This window comes from Corvus hawaiiensis, chromosome Z (genome assembly GCF_020740725.1).
Source record: "Corvus hawaiiensis isolate bCorHaw1 chromosome Z, bCorHaw1.pri.cur, whole genome shotgun sequence".
NCBI lineage: Eukaryota > Metazoa > Chordata > Aves > Passeriformes > Corvidae > Corvus > Corvus hawaiiensis.
The window spans coordinates 40,218,097-40,240,251 of record NC_063255.1 but is presented as its reverse complement, the minus strand read 5'-3'; the positions used below and the strand labels follow the sequence as shown (position 1 = coordinate 40,240,251).

Here is a 22,155-nt window from a genome sequence, read left to right as displayed (position 1 = left end):
GGCGCGAGGGGAGGCGTGGCCCGCGCGGCGCCGGAGGGCCAGCGGAGACCGCGGGAGCGCCTGGGCCAGGGCGTTCCAACTGAGAATCGCCACCTCAAATCCTGCCAGGCTGGAGCACTGGGCAGACTCAGCTTCTTGGCAACGAAGTTTTCCAGAAGATTTCCATCATTGAAAACAAGAATAAAAAAAAAAAAAAAAGACGAACAAGAATGTGCGCGTTGAGTTGTTGCGCTTTTCTCCCCAATCAAACCAGAAAAGAACCAAACGAAAGACCGGCCCCAAGCCCTTTTGTATACATACTCAAGTGGGAAGCACACAGAGAAACTCAGCACCTGTTTTAGTTCACTCGCATCTTGCCCAAAACCTTAGCCTCGACTGCAGACTTCTCTAATTTAGGTACCCTGTCTACCAAGCCAGCTGCCTTCCCACTGACAAAAGAGGGATGGCATTTCTGACTGTGTACAGAATTCGCTATTCTCTGCCAAGGGAGCCACAGCCTTATGCATCATGTCTCGGGCTCCTCGCCTTTACCATTCCATTTTATAGAGTAGCTGCATTAAAAAGGCCAGGTTCATGCACCACAAATCATAGGGGGGGGGGGGGGGGGGAAGACGGAAGACAACAAACCAACCAATCAAAAAAAAAAAAAACCAACACAAGAGAATCCTCACTTAAATCTGAACCCATATCTGTATGTGCCACACACCTGTACACTTTTTTAATCTGTTTTTATTCAGGAAGTGAAATTAAAACTTTTAACTATAAATACAAATGCCAAGGTATTACATGAGATATCCAGAGGCTTTATATTTTTTTTTAATTTTTCACAAATAATTCTTACGGAATTTAGCATACATCTGGGAAACAAGTTGAAGTGTTGCATACAATGAAAAACAAGTTACATAGTTGTATCGTCAATCTGCCAATTTGCAATTCCTACCTCATACAAACAAAAGCTCAGGAAACAGGTATAATTTATTCAGTAATGGTAGAGCAACTGTCATTTCTAACAGTTATCTGCATTAAGCAAGCTGTCTAAAACCAGGTGAACTTTACCACTGTTTACTCAGTGACATCACAAAGTTTTAAAATATTTTATTTATATACTGTCACCAATATATATATGTATTGCAAAGAGGGCCAAACACTTGCAAAAATGTCAAGTTTTACACAACATTTGAGTGAATATTTTCACCTTTTTTTTCCTCCCCAAACAGCAAAGCAGTCATTTTTTTCACACGATTTTTTTAATTTGTCAAAAACCCCCACATAACTCCACCTATATATCAAGGAAACTGAAGAGCAAGCTTAACAGCAACTTTAATTTATATGGGAAAAAAAACCAAAACCTAGGTGCATACATTTTAGTTACGATCTTATGTAGACCTGAAGAAAAATGACCACCAAGAATAGGTTCACTAAATTTATTTAAAAATCCTAAAATGTTTCTTACAAAAAAGCATTACATTCTGCACACTGCTCTCAACAAATGTCAGGGACATGTGGCCTACCATATTCTCCCCCTTTCAAAGTAAGATACAGTGTACATAAAGCAGGGTGTTCACAACAATTACAGAAAAACAGTACAATTTACCACCAACAATGAACAAAAATAGAATTCACTCTCTCTGCCGCTTCAAAATTTCAATGTTAGTCTCGTGCGCCCTTCCCCCCCATGTATTTGTAAGGAACTAAAACATTACATCTGGTGTACAGCAAAGATTCCACTACACCTCAAATGCAGAACACCTATGAAGCAGAGGAATGTTGGCTTTTTAAACAGAAGCAGATAAAAAAAAAAAAGGGGTGCAGGACTCCTTCAGTTCTTCACTAGTCTTAGAAAAACTTTCCAGAATACTGCTTCACACTATAAAAAAGAAAAAATAATCTTGCATTAGAATCCTTCAACATCTGCATACTGCTTCACACTATAAAAGAAAAAGAAAAAAGCATGTATTAGAATGATGGACCATACATCTTGCATCAACATTCATAATGACATTCATAGAGCATATTAAAATTACAAATTCCTAACACATTTAAAAGTAAATAATTTTAAATTATCAATGGGTAGTAATTATATTAGTATATTTCAGGCATAGTTAAATGTTAGTAATCTAAAGCCAAACATTCCAGTTAAGACATTAAAATCTGCTATTAGCAGCCAGAATGTTAATACAGTAAATGCTATCTGTAGCTGTTAATACTTGGCAGAAAAGGCAAAGTACTGTCAGCAAGGTGTGAAATGCTGCGTAACAGCCCCAAATCGATTTCAACTTGTCCTGTAGAGGCATGGTCTGTGCCATATGGCAGACTGTGATTTGTTGTCAATTTAGTTATCTAAAAACAACAAAATCACTAGTCTTCCACACAGAACTAGGCCAACATCCACTGAAATCTTCTATATTTTCTACAGGCTCTATGTAATTTATTACAAGTAGTTTTTTTGCAGCAGTTTTCACCAGACAAAGGAGAGGACTGCTTGGTTAAGATGTCTTCCAGCAAGATTAGTTTTGAGGCTGTCTTCATTTTAATTAGAATGGAGAACAGAAGAGAATCAAGGCAGAACTACCACTGGAGAAGTTAGATTCAAATAGTTACTTAAAACCTGCCTTCTTAAAAAACTGATTCACAGAGGAGAGCAGTTTTATAATATACATGTTAATTTAAAATTGACAGTAGGGATAATATTAAACTTTAACTTGCCTGTTCTGCAGCAAATACTGTGCATTTTGTATCTGGTCCTGTGTTCCTGTAATAGTTATTATCCGATCTTCTGAGCCTTCTAGTGGTTCATCAATTTTGATCGAAGCTCCTGATTCATGACGTATTTGTTTGATTCTCTGGCCTCCCTTTCCAATAATAGATCCTGCCAACTAGGGAAGAAAACAAAAACATTCATTTCCTGATACACCTGTCTTTCTAAAAAGTTAGACAATTACAGCAACATTTGAGTAGTTTCCACAAATTCAGTTTTAAGTGTTGCAATGGGAGCTTATTTCTTTATAGCCTAAAAATATCCCCTGCAATATATTAACTGTATAAACACAGGAGAGATAAAACTGGGAGAACCAGCTCTCATGTGCAAAACGCCAAGTTACAAGGACCATCTCTAATTACTGAGTATTAGCCACAAATAAAATTGTTTAATGTGTCTCTGAAGACAGAAACCAAACAGTCAAACAATACACTGTTGGTGACTTAGGAACAGTTGTTTTGTATTAGAAGTACTTATCAAACACTCCAAGTACTTCTGATTTACTTAAACAGTCTGAGAAATGGCTGTGACTTTTTTCTTAAGAGAAAGCATGAGTTGAAAGCAAGTCAACTTTACTTACATCTTTGGGAATCGTTACTTGTGTTGTGATGATGGGTCCACCAAGATCTCCGTATGAACCACGCCCCCCTGCGTAAGAATAATCTGATTTAAGTGTATGCATCAAGCCCTTTAGTAACTACATAATGAACTACATGCAAAGTTTCTATATGAACACTTACCATAACCAGAGCCACCCTCAAACTGTAAGAGAAAAAAAAATTGAAGTGAATAGCCATGCTTCATTAACACGTTTTTGTCTTAAGCATTATACAGTTAACTTTGAGCCCGTTTAATCAAACACTTCAACCTGATATAAATACAACAGTGTTGTGCCATCAAGAGCATCCTGAGGCAGAGAGAAGACCAGAAACAAAAGGGGTGGGTGGGAGGAGATCTCATTAACCTCTGTCCATTTGGACCAGAGGCCATTTTGTGCAGGACCACAAGTTGGATGGGATGAATCTTGTAGGTCCCATCCAGATATTCTGTGATTCTTATCCTGCCCTGTCAAAACCTCTAAATGCCTAAAATGACAAAGGATTCAGCCATGCCAGTTTTCCAAGGCAGTCTCACTATTTCAGCTTCCCAGAGACAGCTCTTGATGCTGATCTAATTGTGACCTCTGTACTAAACAAACACTAAAATTACAAGATCAAAGCAGAGCCATATTACCAATACAGCTGAAGAGAGTCTCCAGTTCCGGGACAAAAAGAATGCCCAGTCAATCACCCTACTTCATCTACACCTTTGGAAAAAAAAACCCAACAAAGCTCTACAACTTGTGTCTTGATTCAGACTATGCTACAACCTTTACATTTTTGAATAAACAAACATGACATGAGTTACTTCTGTTATATTTAAACCACCATATACCAAATGCAAATCACTGCAACGAGCACTCCTGGCCCTTTTATTTTTAGGATTTGTAAACTTGCATTTGATATCAAGTTCTCGTTTTATCTAATGTGTTTGCAGTGTGCAAGACCCTATATTTATACTTTCCTTCAGAAGCAGAGAATAAATTACATGGTTCTCTCAAATTGAACTTCTGAAGAGACTTCTGGGGTCTGTGAGAGGAGGCTGGAAGCTGCCTAAGGCTGAAACTGTCAGCAAAGCTGGTGGCATCTCAGTGATAATATTTCAGAAAAGTGTAAAAAATTACCAATGTGTACTGACTGGCAAGAGTGTAAAAGGAGGAAAAAGGGCTCCAGGCACTGGAATGGAGATAGCCCAGCAGCCCATCGACAGAACCACACTGGAGCAGATCACTACACTTAACCCACTGAGGGATGCTATGCTGAGAGCAGGTAGATACACCCTGAAGGAAGCTGCACTTTTGTGGAGATTCCAAACAGGCACAGATGCGTGGCAGACACCTGCAGCCTCTGAGGGGACCAACACCAAATCAGTCTGTTTCTGAAGGACTTTACCCTATGAAGGTGACTCACACTGGAACAGTCTTAAGAACTGCAGTCCACTGGAAAGAAATCATTTGAGCAGTTTACTAACAGCTGTATCATCCCATAGAAGGGACCCTACACTGGAGCAAGCAGGGGAACAGTCCAGGCAGGAAGGAGCAGTGACAAGTGTGATGAACTGACTTGGAACCTGCCATTCCCTATCACCCCTGCACCATTCATGGCAGAGGAAGAAGAGTAGGGAACGAAGGAGTGAAAGTTGAGTCTGTGAAGAAGTGAAAGGTGGGGTAAAGGTGCTTTTATGTTTCTTACCACGCTACTCAAAGTGGCAGTAAACCTACCCCAAGCCAACTCTGTTTTGCCTATGATGGTAATTAATAAGTGATCTGCCTGTCTTTATCATGAGCCACGGACTTTAGTTACTTTCTCCCCTCAACCTACTAAGAAAGGGGTGTGAGACCAGCTGGGTGAGCCCCTAGCAGCCAGTCAACTTCAACCACTCACAATTACCTGCCCACAGAAGTTACAATGTAACAACTTTCCCAAAGATATTCCTTACCATCTTTCCTTTTACATCAAAATGGGAGCTATTCAGAACAAAGTGTTGAGCTTATCCTCTGTCTCTAAGCAACCCATACAGTCTAACCATGTTACTAAGCAATACATACTGTAAGACAACATAATAGAGCTCACAGTGGAGTCCAAAATACAAGACAATGAAGGACTCTGCTTAATTCAGAAGCTTATCACATAGTTTACTGCATACACAGACATATTACTGTTGGTATTTGCCATAGGATTCCTTTTTAGACTAATTTATTTTAAAGAAAAAAACCTTTCCTTGATCACATCTGCCTCCCCAGACTACAAAACAACAAAATTTGGTTGCAGTTGCTGTGTATATAAGCTAAGAACTGACATTTCACTTTAATTAATCAAAAGTATTAATTTGGCAGCATTCTGCCATCTTGAAGACATTGCCAACACCTGATGTACTCTATGATTTCTACAATGGAGTGACTACATTGGTGAACAAGAGAAGGGCTACAGATACCATGTACCTGGACTTCTGTAAAGGCTTTGACACAGTCCCCACATCCTTCCCTCCAAATTGGAGAGGGATAGTTTCCTTGGGTAGACTGTTTATTGAACAGGGGTAGTGCATCCAGAGGGCAGTGTCAACGGCTCAGAGTTTCAATGGACATTAAGTGGTGTCTTCAGGGGTGGGCCTTCACTGGGATCAATGCTATTCAACCTCTTCATCAATTACACAAACAGATTAAGTGCACCTGCAGCAAGTTTGCAAGCTGAAGTCATACTGTTGGCAGACCTGAAGGACTGGATCCCATTCAGAGGAACGTGGACAAGCTCAAGAAGTGACCCCATGGGAATCTCATTCAGTTTAACAAGACCAAGGTGCTGCACCTGAGCTGATGCAACCCCCCAGTATCAGCAGAGGCTCCGGGATGGACATATGGAGAGCAGCCCTGCCAAGAAGGACTTGGGGGGGCTGGTGGATGAGAGGCTGGACACGACTCAGCAATGTGCACTTGCAGCCCAGCGTCGCCATCATGTCCTGTGCTGCATCAAAAGGTCACAGAGGGTGATTCTGCCCCACTGGTCTACTCCTTTGAGACCCCAACGTTGAGTACTGCATCCAGCCCTGGGGCCCCCAACATTAAGGGCATGGACCTACTGGATCAAGTCCAGGGGAGGACCACAAAGATTATTAGAGGCATGTAGCACCTCTCTTGTAAGAAAGCCTGAGAGCTGGGATTGCTCAGCCTGGAGAAGAGAAGGCTTCAGAGTGACCTTATTGTGACCTTCCAGCACCAGAAGGCAGCATACAGGAAGGCTGGAAAGGAGTTTTCACACAGGCATGTAGAGTAAGGACAAGGGACAATGGCTTTAAACTGAAAGAGGGTTGGTTTAGTTTATGTATTCGAAAGAAATTCTTTACTTGTGAGGGTGGTGAGACACTAGCACAGGTTGCCCAGAAAAGCTGTAGGTGGCCAATTACACTAAGTGTTCAAAGCCAGGTTCAATGGAACCCTGAGCATCCTGGTCTAGTTCAAGGTTCTCTACCTATGGCAGGCTGGAGCTAGATGATCTTTAAGGTTACTTCCAACCAAAACAACTCTATGATTCTGTGGTAACTTCCCAAAACCTATCTGATCAAATGATACATTTTCAAACAGATTGATAGGTAAATATAGTTTATTCACAAATAAAAGTGAGAAGCTACTTTAAATATTTGCTGTTTGAAATAAAATCCCATGACATTATGAAAGTAACACAAAACATAAATTGTAAATGCATGCATCTACAGTGCATCAGTTATGGAGAAAGCTACCATTTATCAAAATGAAAATAGTGTATAAAAGAGGCAAAAAGAGGTACAGAAAAACTCCTGTATTTTTACCATGATGCTGCACAATTCCACATCTCTATTAACATCACCTGCCTTCCAAGGACACACTACTAAGTCTGCCACTAAATTCGGAGTCAGAAGGATGGCTTCAGAGGTGCAAGTTACCATGGACTACACTCGAGATCTCTTAAAAAGTTCACTTTATCACTTAACTCATTCAATAAAGCAGTTTTCAAAAAACAGGCTGAAAACACTCACCAGCTCTGGTGGCTGCATGTCATCACAGGCATCCACATGACACTGCATCATCTTCCAGATGCAACGTAAGAAGAAGAAAGGAAGTCCATGTTATACAGACTCGTAGGGAACTTGGCAACCAAATACAATACACAGTGGTACAAAGAAACCTTTGTACTAGGAACAAAATCTTAATTATGTGATTTAGACCACTTTAAAGACTCACTGCCTTTTAATTTTACTTCGGGGCAACTCTAGATGGGCAACTCGTGTTTTCCTCTTCTTTTTGTGGTATTAGCAGATTTTTCCTCCAAGAAGCTCAGAAAACTAATGGCAAGGCAAAACTTAAACAAGCTTTTTTTTTTTCCTTTTAGAAAACCTTTTTACATTTTTACATGTAAAAATACTTTATCAATCTTTTATTTCTGCCATCTGTTAAAAAAAAAGGTTTAGTAAGATTGAAAGAAGTAACTGCACGTGATTATGACAACAGCAGGTTAAGCAGGAAGGACGCTGCTTTTCATGTTCCACTATCCATATACCTCATCTAGCCAGTAAGTAGACTTAACAATCTACTGCTGCCTAACTATATCAGAAACTTAATTATGTTTTTAAAACATATGATATATGGCATTTCTTTAATTCAGAATTTTACAATTTCAGCAATTGATGTTTATTTGTGCAAAATGAGTATCTGAAACAGGGTGTCTTAACACACATATTATTTTATGCTGCAGACTAATTTGTGGTAGTGACTACCCCGTACTAGACCGGACACCAGATGACAGATGGGCTGGATAAGGCAAAGAACTTAACTTTTACATCTAATAAAAAAATCTGTATGCAGTCCTAACTGTTGTCAAATTCTTTTATTGTAAGTTTTTTCTGGTTTTTAAAAGTGACCTAGGAAAGTGAAATTTTGTTACTTCCTTCCAGTATATGCATGAATACATAGCACAGTTGTCATACATTCTTTCTTTACTATTTTTTACATGCCCCTGAGAATGAGGGTGCTAAAAAATACAGAAATCTCAAGATTTTTCAGATCACAATAGCCCTTATGGTCCACAGGATTTGATCCAAAGTAGTTACACACTAAAATATGTACTTCTATTTACAGATAAACAAGTCTGTACTTTGGAGAAAAAGCTTCAGAACAGATTATAAGTCAAATGAGCATTTTAACAGCAGTACATATTTATACTAGAACTTGAAGCCAGGCTAACAGAGAAGTATCATCTTAAGTGATTTACTCTGTATGGCCAAGAGGAATTTAACTATCTTTCAAAATCAAAATGGGTTTTTCTCATATCAGCATTTATAAGGCTGTCAAAACTGTCATATCTCTGGAATTCAGGAAAAAACACAGTTCAGCATCTAATCTTCAAGTGTTCAATCTTTCTGCCTTTAGCGAGAAAGAACTGGCAAAAAAATTGTTTCTGTACTTTCAATTTTTCCAGTATTTTTCCAGATGTTCATCTGTTGTTGCCTTTTACTACATCTGTGTACAACAGAATCCATATGAAAGAGCACTTCTGCTCTCCTAAGAGCAGCTTTTCCCATCATTAGTTCATAAGCCACAATAAAATATTGGTTTACTTTAGTTTAAATTTTTAGCTACAGAACAGTTTCTATTTGAAACAAAGGGTAGCACAGGAAGACTTTACCTTTGGGTATGATCAGGAAGCTGTGATACCACACTCATTGTGATGACTTCCATTCTGCTTACACAATTTAGGATACTAGGATCATGATGAACTAAAACTAGACATTAAATACTTTGCTGGGAAGTAGTCCTCACTCTAACCAGGCTATAATACTTGGTCACAAAGGAACCAAAGTAATGAGTAGCTTCACTATGAAAAGGAAATAAAACGGCTTTTTTTTCCATAAAAGAAACCAAACTAGCAGAAATTACTCCACTTGCTTGTAGAAACTCATGTCAACAAAGTGAAGGTCAACCTGACAGGCTTAACCTAAGTCAAAATGCATTTTCTATTCTAGCTGGAGCGGAGTAAAAATAGAACAAAACCAGAACACACTACTGCCCAAGAGTCACGATAAGTAAGACTGTACTCAACCAAATACCCAAAGAAGGGCAGGGTGCTCAGTTTATGTACTCCAGCACAGGCTTTATTAGCCACAAAGAGAAAAACACAAAACCTAAGCTCTGAAAACATGTAAATAGATAAGGAATTTTGGAGGTGTACTTCTCCATTCTTCCAGTTTCTTAGCATGTAGAGTAGCATGGGAAACACTTTTTTTGTAACTGTAAATACTTGTAACTGCAAATCTTTCCTTTTATTATTTCTAATAAGCACATGACATTCTTGCAGTTTGTAGTTCCAGTAACTCTTACTTCCAAGGAGGACACGTGAAGCCCATTTACGTAGCCCATTTAATTGCTCTTTTTCATTTCTCTTTTTTACATTCATTTAGAAGACAAAGAAAAAGTGTCACCTGCCATCTTACAGAAGGTGCCAAACAAAGCCAGAGGAGACAAGAAGATTGCTACTATCGAGATCCACCTCTGTTGTGGTTTAAGACCAGCTGGCACCTAAGCACTACACAGCTGCTTGCTTACACCCCCCCACCCAAATCCCAGTGGAACTGGGACAACAATCAAAAGTAAAACTTACAGCTTGAAATAAGAACAGTTTAATAACTGAGAAAAAGTTAAAAAATGAAACAAACCAACCCAACAAAAAATGAAACCACCACCACCACCACTCCCCGAAACAAGAAAAAAAAAAAAAAAATAAAACCAAGGCACATGATACAACTGCTCACCACTTGCTGACCACTGCCAGACCCCATCCTCAAACCCCTATGGACCATCCTTCTGGGTAACTGCCCTAGTTTATATACTGGGTATGATGTTCTATGGTGTGGAGTATCTCTTTGGCCACTTCAGGTCATCTGTACTCAGTATGATCCCTCCCAGCTTCTTTTGTGTACCTACTCACTGTCAGAGCATGAGACACTAAGTCCTTGACTAAGGATAAATACTACATAGGAACAAAAACATCAGCATGTTATCAATGTTACTGTCATACTGAATTCAAAACACAGCACTGGACCAGCTACTGAGAATAAAGTAACTACCTCAGCTGAAACCAGGACAAACTCCTGGATTTTATTCTGAGGAAAGAGGAATCTTTTCTCAGAACAACAGATGGCTGCTGAGGCACAACAGCTTAGAAAGCAACATAAAAGGCTATCCGTATCCTTTGTTTTAAGCTTACACACACTATGAGATTCCTATCTCCCTCCCAGAAAGAAGTGATTTAGGATCCAACTTAGCAGTGGTTCTACTTCCAAAACATTCAGAATTACAGTAGATTTTCTTCAGAGAAACCAGAAAATATACAAGAATTGATTGAGAAGAGCCATCACCTTCCATCAACTAGAGCTCTTCTCAGATACTGTTCCATAATCTGTATTACTGTATCTATGCTCATGTTTTCCAACGTTTAGTGTTAAGAATGCTTGTGTAACTCATCAGAGAATTTTGTTCTGACATGCTTTCTCTATCTGAAAAATCTACCAATTGCTATTTCTGTCATCCCAATTTAAAAAATCTGGAAGATTGCCAGTGCAAGAAAACCTACAGGGCTAAGCACAGTCAAATTCTCTCAATTGTTTTTGATCACAGGGAGGAAAGAAAGAAAACAGAGTACCATTTACACCTCAAATATTCATCCACAGGAGGACCACTTGAATGGACAAAATATTTTGGTTTTACTATCAGAACCATGTATGTCCCACATGAATGTGCATGTGTTCAGCAGCAGGAGGGTCAGCATGCTAACTGCACTTAGGGAACACAACAGGGCAAATTTTAAACTCATACCATGCCATCGTAACGGTCTCCTGGTCTGCCCCTTCGGTCATAGGACATCAGATCTCTGAAACAAAAAAGGCAGCAGCATGTTAACTGTGTGATGTGCTAGCTTGTTTATTCTAAATTTTCACATTCATGATTCACATGTAACATAATATCAAACTACTCAACCCCAGTGCTCAATATCAGAAGTTCCAGAACTACTATAGTCCTGGCAACTTATTACAGCACACCAGGTAATTAAATTTCAGTTAATTTCAAAACTACCCTTGTCCAATACAGGCTCAATCCTGCATAATCACTACCAACAAGGAAACGTGGAAAAATCATTGAAAGTATGAATATGACTCAGATATACATGAATTTTTGTGTAATGCATTTATGCAACAACTCACCCGCCACGAGGAGGTGGTGGAGGAGGAAGAGGAAGATTACGAGCTCTGCTGCCACCCCTACCACCACGACCTGGTGGAGGTGGTGGAGGTCCTCTGCGAGGGCTCATATCATCATAATCTCTTCTTGAAGGAGGCATAGGTCGTCCACCACGACCAGGAGGCATTCGATCAAAACCCCCTCTTCCACGCATCGGAAAGCCCACTGGCCGTCCCCTTCTATCATCAAACATCATTGTGAAGCCACCATAGTCGTATGTTTCATCATAGAAATTGGGATCGTAAGGCTGGGCCCGTCCTTTAATTGGAGACTAATACAAACAAACAAAACAATTCCCCAAGTCAATTAGTTCTATTACAACTGGTATATTTAATTAAACTAACACATTTATGTATTTGGAACATGTTCTTGATTTCACAATGCTGCCAAGAAAGGAGATGTTGATGTGTTTCCTGTGAACTTAACTACGACAGCAAAACTACTTATATGTGGCAGATAAATTTTGCTTTCCTTACTTTGAGAATTCTGCAAAAATCAGAATTTTTCCATTCTGATGACACGCAAAGCATAAATAATGGCCCACTAGTACCAGAAATTGCCTTCCTCCCTCATAAGGTGTACCCCAATTCTAACAGAAATAGTTCCCAAGGTTTTTAACTGTCCATCACTTTACTGTCAGGAAAGTAAGAGGCACTGATTTAAACTAGAAACTGTAAGACACCATTTTTCATCCAACTAATGTCTAAAACATTTATGAATGCCAATGAATGAATAAAATAAATTTAATAAACATTACCTCAGAGATAAGATCCAAGATAATCTTGATGCACTCAACAACCCTATCAGGTTTTCCACCAATAAGCACCACTCTATCAGTTGAATGAGGACAACACTCTTGAAAGAGCTTAATGGTGGTCTGAGTGTTCTGCAAAAGAAAAAAAAAAGTTCAAGATTATCAAATATATTTTAAACAACTTTATAAAACCATTAAAGCATTTTAAAAAAATTCAAAAGACAATTAAGTTCCCACCCACTTAAACCTGCATGCTTGCTCCTGAGTTATTACATGAAATTTGAAGATGACATTTTTTAAATATCTTGTTGACATAAGTTTTGCATGAAGATGAAAAGAAGTTCAATTTTCTCCTATTTCAATTATGACTCATCCACAACACATCACTTAATTAAGTAATAGAAAAAGGACCACGTAACCATTGTGAGCTTACAGGCTGTATTAGCCTTTCATATTAATAGCTCTGGATGGTAAGAGACCAATGTTGCTAGGATTATGTCTAGTTATCTTGCCTTTCTTAATCCATGCAAACAGGTATTGTCTTATACCTGAACCGACCTCAAATTGCCTTCAACACAACACCAAGAAACTCACCCACGTGTTCTCAGCTCATAGGGACCATTAAGTTTTTAAAATCTTAATCTTTCACTTAAAAAAACCAATGGTCTTCCGGGAGTTAGAATTAAAAAATACAAAACTAAACATCAAGTCCTTTTACAGTACATCTCCTGTGGAGATGCTTTCATTCGAGACTGTTCTGCATGTCCAACTACACAAATAATTCTATACTACGCAGCAGTTTATTAAAAACTCTACCACAAAAAATGTTTAACCAAGTCCTGGCTCTGCCACCAATATTACTTGTGAGGGTCTGCAAGAAAGTTGCAACTCCCAGTGCCATCTCAGGACTTCAAAAGCATGTATGCAGAATGTTCAGAAGGAACTACTGCACAGGAGATTCTTATATATGCCCCTTGTGAACAGAAAACATTGTCTACTGAACAAAATCAAATCTCAGAATAACAGAAAGCAAGTACCTCTCTGAGTTCTTTAATTTTGGCACCCTTGACACCAATAATTCCTCCTGCCAAACTCTGGTGAATAAGAAGCCGAAGTTCGCAGTCGAAGTCACTGCCTTTGTAGTGTTGATACTGCAAATAAGATGCATATAGGGGAAAAAAATAAAGATTAATCACAAAAATTCAAAATATTTGCAGTTCTAAGATTTTTCTTCAAACACAATGGTATGATTTAATTTATTGCTGAATTGTAATCCTGTATTTCTTCTGATACAATCACAACAATTTAAACACCTCACCTCAAGGTGAAGTATAGTTTTCCCTATTTTTCATATTACTTTAATAAATTACACTGCACCATTTGCTACAAAGATTTAAGAAGGTATCAAACAGTGCAACACTTACTATCTGGAAAGGAGGAATGCTGTTCAAAATGTTAATTTAATAAACAATGACAAGACTCTTCCCTCTACCCAAAAAATGCCAACATGTAGTGTGACAGCCATAACCCTTCTTTGAAAGGTTTTTGGCATTTTTTACTTTTCCAATTTCCTGTATTTAAAAAGTAGTAAATATTCTAGAACCACCTCATTCAAAAGCTAGTATTTTCATTCTAAGCAGAAAAAAATTTAAAGATAAATACCTCTTCTAAAGTAGGGATAATCTTCTTCAAGATTTCTCCAATTGTCTCTATATCTGCACTTATACTCAAGATGCTGTTGGAAGCCACGACGCCAGACAATATGGAGAAGGTAGAAAAGAAAAAGCGGAAGTAAATTTTTTCTACCATCACACACAAAATGTTAACAAGATTTACTATGAAGAAGAGTTTACACTTAATATTCCCCACTTAAAGTAAACCTGTTTGCTCAATTTACAACACATGCATCTTTGTTTATGCCCAGTATATATGCATGAGAAATTTAAGATTAGGTAGGTCTTGCAGAGAGAGAAAGACAGAATGGGCTTTTGGAAGGGCTCAGATTAAGTGGGCAAGAAACTGACGCAGAACTGAAAAGTAGAAGTGAATATTCATGTTCCCCGCCACCACTAATTAGGATACCCTCGCTATTACATTCGTAGAACTGGCACACCTTCTCATATTAAAAGTGAGGATATGCAAGTGGTGAACGTTGTATCTGGAATAAGGTTATGAACTCAGATTACTAATGGGCTCTCCAATAAAACAAATACAAATGCAAGACAAAAAAAGACAAAACAAATGAGAAGTGAAGGAAAGCGAACCGGAATTAGCATTTCATCAGAAATAATTATGAACAGGCAATGTTGAGGGGAGCAAGGTGGGCCACAAAGACAGAGCGAGAGACTATTTTGAACCAATTTGATTTACAATGCAGCAAATATGCAACACTTGAAGCTGTGCTCCTTCCATTGAAATAAAATTAGTGGATTGTTTGGGTGGGCAACTCACGTAAAAGTTCAGTGACAAAAGGACTTAATGGGGAAAATAAGACAGAAAACTTGAAAAAAAACAATACACCGTCTATAAGGGGATACTATTTAATTATATCAAAGGCAGGTAATAAAATACATTTCTCTCTTTCTATTCAGGCAGTGAGGCATAAACTGTTGGGACATACCGCTCGGGGCCACTGCTGTCTGGGACTGAAACACTGGCATTGTACTGCATTGGTCATTGGCGTTCGTGGATGTTGGCATTGGGCATGGGTATTCAATCGGAAGTTGTCAAGTATGGTACCCGTTTGGCAACGAGCACATTTTTGGGCATAGCCAACCAGGGTTTTCACATGGGCGTTCAGGGGCGGATGGGCCAACGTCATGGTGGGCAACGCAGGGGCAAGTCGATCCAGTACATGGGCAACGGAGATATATGGCCAAAAAAACAAGGAGAGGGAAAAGGGGGAAAAGCAATAAATTTTAATTTAATACAAACTATACTCATTACTCTCAATTAATGAAACAAGCTTAAGTTGTTCTGAAGACTAACACAATAACGGATTGCTACACCGACTGTGGCCTAACAGTATGGACTTTAAAAATGAGTCACTTGATCTGACTACTTTTTACTTTTAACAAATGATGCTTCAGTAGCAGGCTGGCTCATGAGGGTAGACACAAAACCTGTCGAGACTGATAGTACTAGAACCGTGGGCAAATTGGGAAAGTTCGTGTTCCAGACCAATCTAAATTATCTGGATTTAGGTGACGTACCGATTTACTCAAAAAACCAAATGAAAAAGAAAACCAACCAAAAAAAAACTTGGTAAAAAAAACCCTAAAAAAAAAAAAAGGAACAACTAGCTGCCAAAGTTAGTGAGCATATGTATGGTTCCTGACCATTTCAACTAAAATCTCAACTATAGCTGCGGTAGTTTATGAACTATTTATTTAGCTGGAACTGATTTGTAATGATATATTGTCAAATCTTGTGCTGAACAGAGTCTTGATCGGAAAAAACGCTGAAATTGTAGCTGATGTTAAGTACAGGAGTGTAAACAAATGGAATTTAAGAAGCGTTGCCAGGTTTTATAAAAACACAATGTTAACGCTAAGCATGTGTCTAATCACCAGAGTCGACCCCCTGTAAAATGTGAATGGGCATTAAGTCATGACCACTTAAAAATGCTTCCAACAGAATGGAATGTTCTTTCAGTGTTTCATACCTACATTTAAAGCAAGAAACCTTAACATTAATGCTTCTGTGCTTCATGTGCAAGCTGTTAGGGAACAGATGGATGATTTAGTTTTTCTTTTTTAAAGAAAGTTAAAGAATTCCTCTAATTACTGGGTTAAGCCAGCCACCTGCAAGGGTTTCAGCAGTACTATAATTGATTCACACCTATGGGGAATGGTACTATTAAGGGGTTTAAGCTTTGTCAATATTTTTAATTAGCATGGTAACTCGCTTGAAGTGTGTAATTTGGCAGAATCCTACAAAAAGTGAAGGGATGTAATATAAACCTCTCCTCCCCATGCATCAAGCTGGGTTTTAATATAGAAATTGAAGAACTAAGTTATCTACTCTGACAGTCAATACAAATGGCTTGTAACTTGGATGTCTATAGAGTTGAATCGCTCCCATTTCTAGAAATGCACGCAATCAAGTTTTCGATGTAGTGCTCTGAAAGAAGTGGTGTTAAATTAGTTCAAACTCATATATACTCACGTCTGTACGAAGTGCTTTAATGTTTTTGCCACCTTTTCCAATCACTGCTCCAGCATTCTGGAAAATAGTTTTAGAAGTTATGTTATGACAAGACCGCACAGACTAAGTTTTTGAACTCAAGACTAACAGCAGTAGATCTATTTTTGCTGGCCCAAGAGGTGGGGGCAGGCACTTCTTTGGAAAGGTTCAAATCAAATTGAAACCAACTAAAAGTTTGTCCACATTAAAAAAAAATTACTAAAAGCTCTTACTACCACTGAACACAGGAGAAAGGTAACTCAGCATTGCCACTAATATTTCAATTCCAAACAGAAGTTTCTAGGCAATTCTGCCCATATTGAACTCCTCATAGACTAGATCTATTAAAAAAACCCCACACTAAATTAATATAATGTAGGGCGATTATTTCCTGAATTTCTCAGATCAGCTTTTTTCCCCCCTTATGGAGTATGTTTACAGATTCCACTTTTGTACTCCAAACATTTGATAATTTCAAGTGCTAATATTGTTTTGCACCTCTGTAAAGTAACTAATTTTGCAGAGCAATATAAACTGATAAAAGTTGAAATGAATGTTAACAGCCACCAACTTACTTCAAGCCACCCACATCAACAGGAATAAAGTGACAAATAGTAAAAACCAGTAATTGCAAAACTACATTTTTACCAGGTTCTTTCAAGGATTGCATGGAAAGTATTGTTTTTATAACACACATCATACATTATGCTAGCAGCATGCAAAACATTTCATGGTACTCCATGTAACTTGACGATTGGTCAGAAATACCACACAGAGTTAAGGCAACATTCTTTCACACCAACACAAAAGACAGATACTTCAGAAAGTATAAATAATCTGTAGCAACTGGAAACACCAGAGGAAATTCATATATAGCAACTTTAACTATTTACACTTGTCAACAAAATCACTGCAATCCCTGACGCATTACTCCCACACTTCCCCCTGTTAATACAGTTGAACAAGTTTAGTAGATCTATTTAGGAGAGTTACTAAAATCCTAAGTTCTCCTCTCACATATTTAAGATCACTACTTTATAACCCTCTATAAACTAATTCTTTTCCAAAGACTCATATACAGCCATTCCCCTCAAAATAGCTACCTTCCACTCAGATGTAAAAATATCTTAGAATCTTTATTGCTCTACTTCTCAGCAAGTATATCTTCTAAAAAAACCCTGTATTGATCCATAGGGTTCTACCCTTTTAAGAGAACCCCTGGGACAATTCCATTCCAATATACCTGCAACTACCATTCTTACATACTGGAAATTATTCTAGTAAGTTATCTCATTTAAAAAAAAGTACAGTCTCTCCACACTTATATCCCAACATACACTTTGTCACCACCATCTTGAACAATGCTACACACAAACCCAGTAAAAACGAAAAAGCGTACTTTGCTCTGAAGCAAGATGCGCAATTCAACCATCTCATCAGTATTCCGAGATCTTTTGAAGGCCTGCTCTTCCTCCATATCTTCTGCAGGACGTTTGCCTGTAGAGAGGTCCATAGGGGGGAAACATAAACATTTATTTAACTTTCTAAGTCAAAATAAAATGGAACATGTGCCAAATTTATGCTCTGTACTATTAATACATTCTTTCCTATTAGCACAAAACTAATTACAGAAGTCATTTCTGAGCACCTACTGCACAGAAACAAGTCTTCACTTCAACAGCTTTCTTACAGACTAACAACTGAAAATGCATTTAAAAATCTATGAACTGTGGCTTAAATGAGAATGTTGCACCCAGACAGTAAGAAATTCATGACACTGTCTAAAGGAGTGCAGCATCACCCACTTGGTATTTATTTATAATTTACAATTGGGGAAAACCTTTCAAGCATAAAGCTCAAATGCAGTTTGTCCAACACTGAAATATTGGTGGAATAATAGTAAAGTAGCACTTCAGATGCTGTTTAGGAAAAATTGGCACGAATCAACAACAGTAATGCCCTAACTTCCCTGGTAATTATTCCCAAGAAATTTTGCATGAAGCTCTTTAGCAATATTTCACATAGTCGTACTCCTGCATGTAACAGCTACAATGAACAAAATGAAATTAACATATATGCCCTACAACATTCATACACATTCACATTCTCCATACAGTTATGAAATATTTTTCAGTATTTAGTCACAACTTTCAGTTCTCATGTCTAAAAGATGCTAACAGAAAGACTATGTGCTTATACATCAAAAGCATGTGTAATGACACACTAATTAAAACTGATATTTAATGCAGAACACAAAATTATTGCTGATGCAAACATATGGTAAAGTTAAATAATCACAAAATTCTTTGAAATACTGAAATTTTTAAGAGGCTCTTTCTAAAAAAGGAATAGTCCTTTAAAAAATTTACCATTTGTCTCTGTGTTGGTAAAGGTCTCCTCCTGTTGTTCAGTCTCCATTGCCTTTTTTTCTTATGTGGACAAGCAAAACCTGTTGAAAAATAAAGACAGTACATTTTTCTGTCAAAAGACAAACTGTAAATCATGCTAAAGTGAAAGAAATAACAAAAATAAATGCCTGCTGCTAGAACTTACCACTATTATATATCCTTGAGACAAAAACTCAAGTATTCTGGGCGGGATCAAAATCCAACAGCCTATTGCTTCAAGAGCCTATAAAAACAACATATATCAGATGTGAGTCTCCCCATATAACAGTTCTGATTCTCACTACAGCCAGAAACCAAAGGTTTGACCTAACCTATTGCTGTGAATTTTTTCTTTATAAAAGGAAAAAGCATAGCCAAGCCAAGAGAAGATAAAGGTCAAATCTGTTCACTTACATAACACTCTTAATGTCTGAGTTACAGTTTTTGGGGACACATTAGTATTAAGTAACTACATAATCTCAACATTATATGGTATGTGCCTTGGTTTCACTTTTTAAAGGACACTACACCAGAATCTAGTCCTGCTGTCTAGGTCAACACAAACTTAATAAAAAGTCCTGCTAGGGTACTTGTCAGCATTTGTTCTATAAATTCTCTATCAAGGTACTAGCAGGCATCTGAGCATGCCTTCCTCCCAACTACAATTGATGAATAAAATAAAAATTACAACTTCCAGCTACTCTAAAATAACCTCTTCTTAAAAATACCACCCTCTGTGATTACATATAATCCACTGCATGCACACACACCCAATACCTCCAAAAGCAGCTGAACTTCAGTACCATTTTCTGAAACAGATTGCAACCTGCTTTTTGCTACTAAGTCACATTAGCGGGAAGTGCCGACAAAAGAAACAATTTTACAACTTACTATCATTAAAAATGTGATTTACAAACACGACCAAACAATCACGTATTTCCCCTTGCACTGCATTAATTTCCATTGCCTCAACAAATAGAAGGCACTCATGGGTATCCACAACCGGGGGAGGGGGATGGGGCAGAAGGGGATTCCAACTTATTAAACGCACTCTCAGCTATGTAATTGTTGTCCTGTTTGTACCGGCTAAGAGCAGGCACTGCCTTCCAAGCACAGGCTGGTATTTCCAGGCACTTGAAGTGGGCTAGCAGGCATGCACAAGTTCAGTAACAGCGGGATCTCAGGCAGACATTGCCAAAATTGCAATATAATGCAGATGGTCAGTAAGGAAAAAACAGACACACTGTAATAGCCTTTTCAGACCCCGGGTAATCTATTTCCAACTATCCCAAGAACTTTAGGGCAGCGGGGAGCGAACTGTTACCAGTTACAATTCACGGCTTAGTCTCCCCTAGTCAAACCTCCCCATACGTCATGTGTTCTCAGTAACCTCGCTCAGCTAGGTAAATCGAGGACATTCACATTACTAATGTCAGGAAAATCCACAAATGCCAGGGGTTTATGTCCAAAAAGGAGACAGAAGAGTCCTTCAACTTTATTCGAATAAAGGGAGAGTCCACTGGGGCACACGCCAAAGGGGTTCGCTCTCTCTCGGTTTCGGAGGGCGCAGCCTCTTTCTATCCTAAACTCCCGGCCGCATGTTGCTCTTTTCCTTTCCCCACTGACTGAGGTACAGCCTTCCCGAAACGCCTTCCACATATTCTCCCCTTGAACCTCCTATTCTACCCCAAAGTTCTGTCTTCTCCAGACCCTTGTCTGTTTCAGGAGCCAAGCTGTGTTGGCTCTGCCATAAACCTACTGCCCAAAGTCACTAGAGACATTAAGGCCCATTTCAAAGACGTTAACACCCATACCTTCACCCATCAAATTGTTTGTAAATACATTAGCTTTCCTCTCGCTAATAAAGTCAGGTTTCTTATGAACACCGAAGGGCTAAACGGGACGCGAGAGGCGGGACCCCCGACCAGACCTAAGAGCTGAGGAACGCCGGAGCGCCTCCAGGGCGCAGCGACACTTGTCGCCTGCCTCTCCCTCCCCCTCCCTCCCCGCGTCTCCAGCCGCCCGCCCAGCGCGGCGGGGACAGGGGCGAGAGCGGCGGCGCAGCGGAAACCCCACGCAGCGACAGAAATGGCGCCCTCCGAAATGGCGCCCGCCCGCCCGCTGCGAGGGGGAGCCGGGAGCGGAAGGGCCGCCGCCACCACCACGCGGCCGCAGGGAGTGTTACCCGGCTCTGCCCGGGCGGACAAAAGGAGGTGCCCGGCGGCTCGAAGCCCGTCGCAGCGGGCGGAGCAGGGCAGCCCCAGCACCACGGGCACTCCGCCCGACCCCGAAAGCGGCGCGGCCGGGATGCGGAGCGTCCGCCCCCCCATGGGGCTCTGCAGCTGCTTCCGCGCAGGCCGCGGCCCGGAGCGTCCTCCCTGCGCCCGCCATAATCCTCAAGAGCAGCTCGCCCCGGGCACAGTTACCACGGGCGGGCGCGGGAAGGCGGCGGCGGCCGCCGCGTCCCCGCCCTTGGAGCGCACCCGCTGGCGCTGCGGAACCCGCGCTGTTCCTGCGGGACAACGGGGACAGTGGCCGTGTGAGGGCCCTCAACAGCCGAAGCGGCGACACATCGGTGTCCTCCACACAGCGCTCTCCCCGTTCCACCGCCAACGCCTCGGGACCCCACGGAAGCCTTGGGGCCACGGCAGCCCTTGGCGGTTAAGGCCCCACGACAGGAGACACAGGCCCTTTCGCACCGCTGTGTCACTCAGCGTCGCCGAGCGGGGTACGGCGGCGGCTCTGCCGGCCCAGGCGAGGCCTGGACCGTCCTGTGCCCTTCTCCCGCCCCCATCCCCATCCCCGCCCCGCCGACCCCGGCCTCGCGGCGCCGCGGGCTGCGCGTACCTGAGCCCGCCGCCGGGCCCGCCGCGCACGGGAGAGAAAGGGGAGCAGCCCCGGCCTCCGCCGCGCACATCCACCAGCGCCACCCGCGATTGGTCCCACCACCGCCCCCCGCCCGGCGCCGCCGCCGCTTCGTTGGGTGAGGCCGCTGCCCGTCAGCACAGGGGGCGGCGCCACAATCCGCACCGCCCTCCGTGAGGGAAGGGACGAGATGGGCCCGCAGAAAGGGTGGCGTCGTAAGACCCGCGCCGCGGCCGGCCGGCCTTTCCTACCTGGGCGGCGAGAGCCGCGCTGCGAGCGGCGCGGGCAGCCGAGAGGCGCCCCAGGAAAGCGGGAGCGGCTGCGGCCGGGAGGCGAGAAAATG

At 40.7% G+C, this 22,155-nt stretch overlaps 1 protein-coding gene across 11 annotated transcripts; it reads right to left on the bottom strand.

Annotated features, from left to right (window-relative positions):
• Nucleotides 1-709: 709 nt before the first annotated feature.
• Nucleotides 710-22,154, bottom strand: HNRNPK (heterogeneous nuclear ribonucleoprotein K). Of its 11 annotated transcripts, none has more exons than XM_048290758.1 (16): nt 22,064-22,154; nt 19,114-19,191; nt 18,930-19,009; nt 17,960-18,069; nt 16,543-16,599; nt 14,996-15,039; nt 14,038-14,110; nt 13,413-13,541; nt 12,379-12,507; nt 11,585-11,892; nt 11,199-11,253; nt 7,367-7,417; nt 3,499-3,520; nt 3,339-3,421; nt 2,707-2,876; nt 710-1,928 (listed from the first exon to the last, which is right to left on the bottom strand). In XM_048290758.1, exons 3-16 carry the CDS (start codon nt 18,976-18,978, stop codon nt 1,895-1,897), a joined length of 1,314 nt encoding a protein of 437 aa, XP_048146715.1. In that variant the 5' UTR covers nt 18,979-19,009; nt 19,114-19,191; nt 22,064-22,154; the 3' UTR covers nt 710-1,894. The 11 variants fall into 11 exon arrangements, with proteins under 11 accessions (XP_048146715.1, XP_048146720.1, XP_048146718.1 ...); XM_048290763.1 differs by having other exon boundaries at nt 17,960-18,057; XM_048290761.1 differs by lacking the exon at nt 22,064-22,154 and adding an exon at nt 21,795-21,894 and having other exon boundaries at nt 710-1,867.
• Between the last annotated feature and the right edge of the window lies 1 nt (nt 22,155).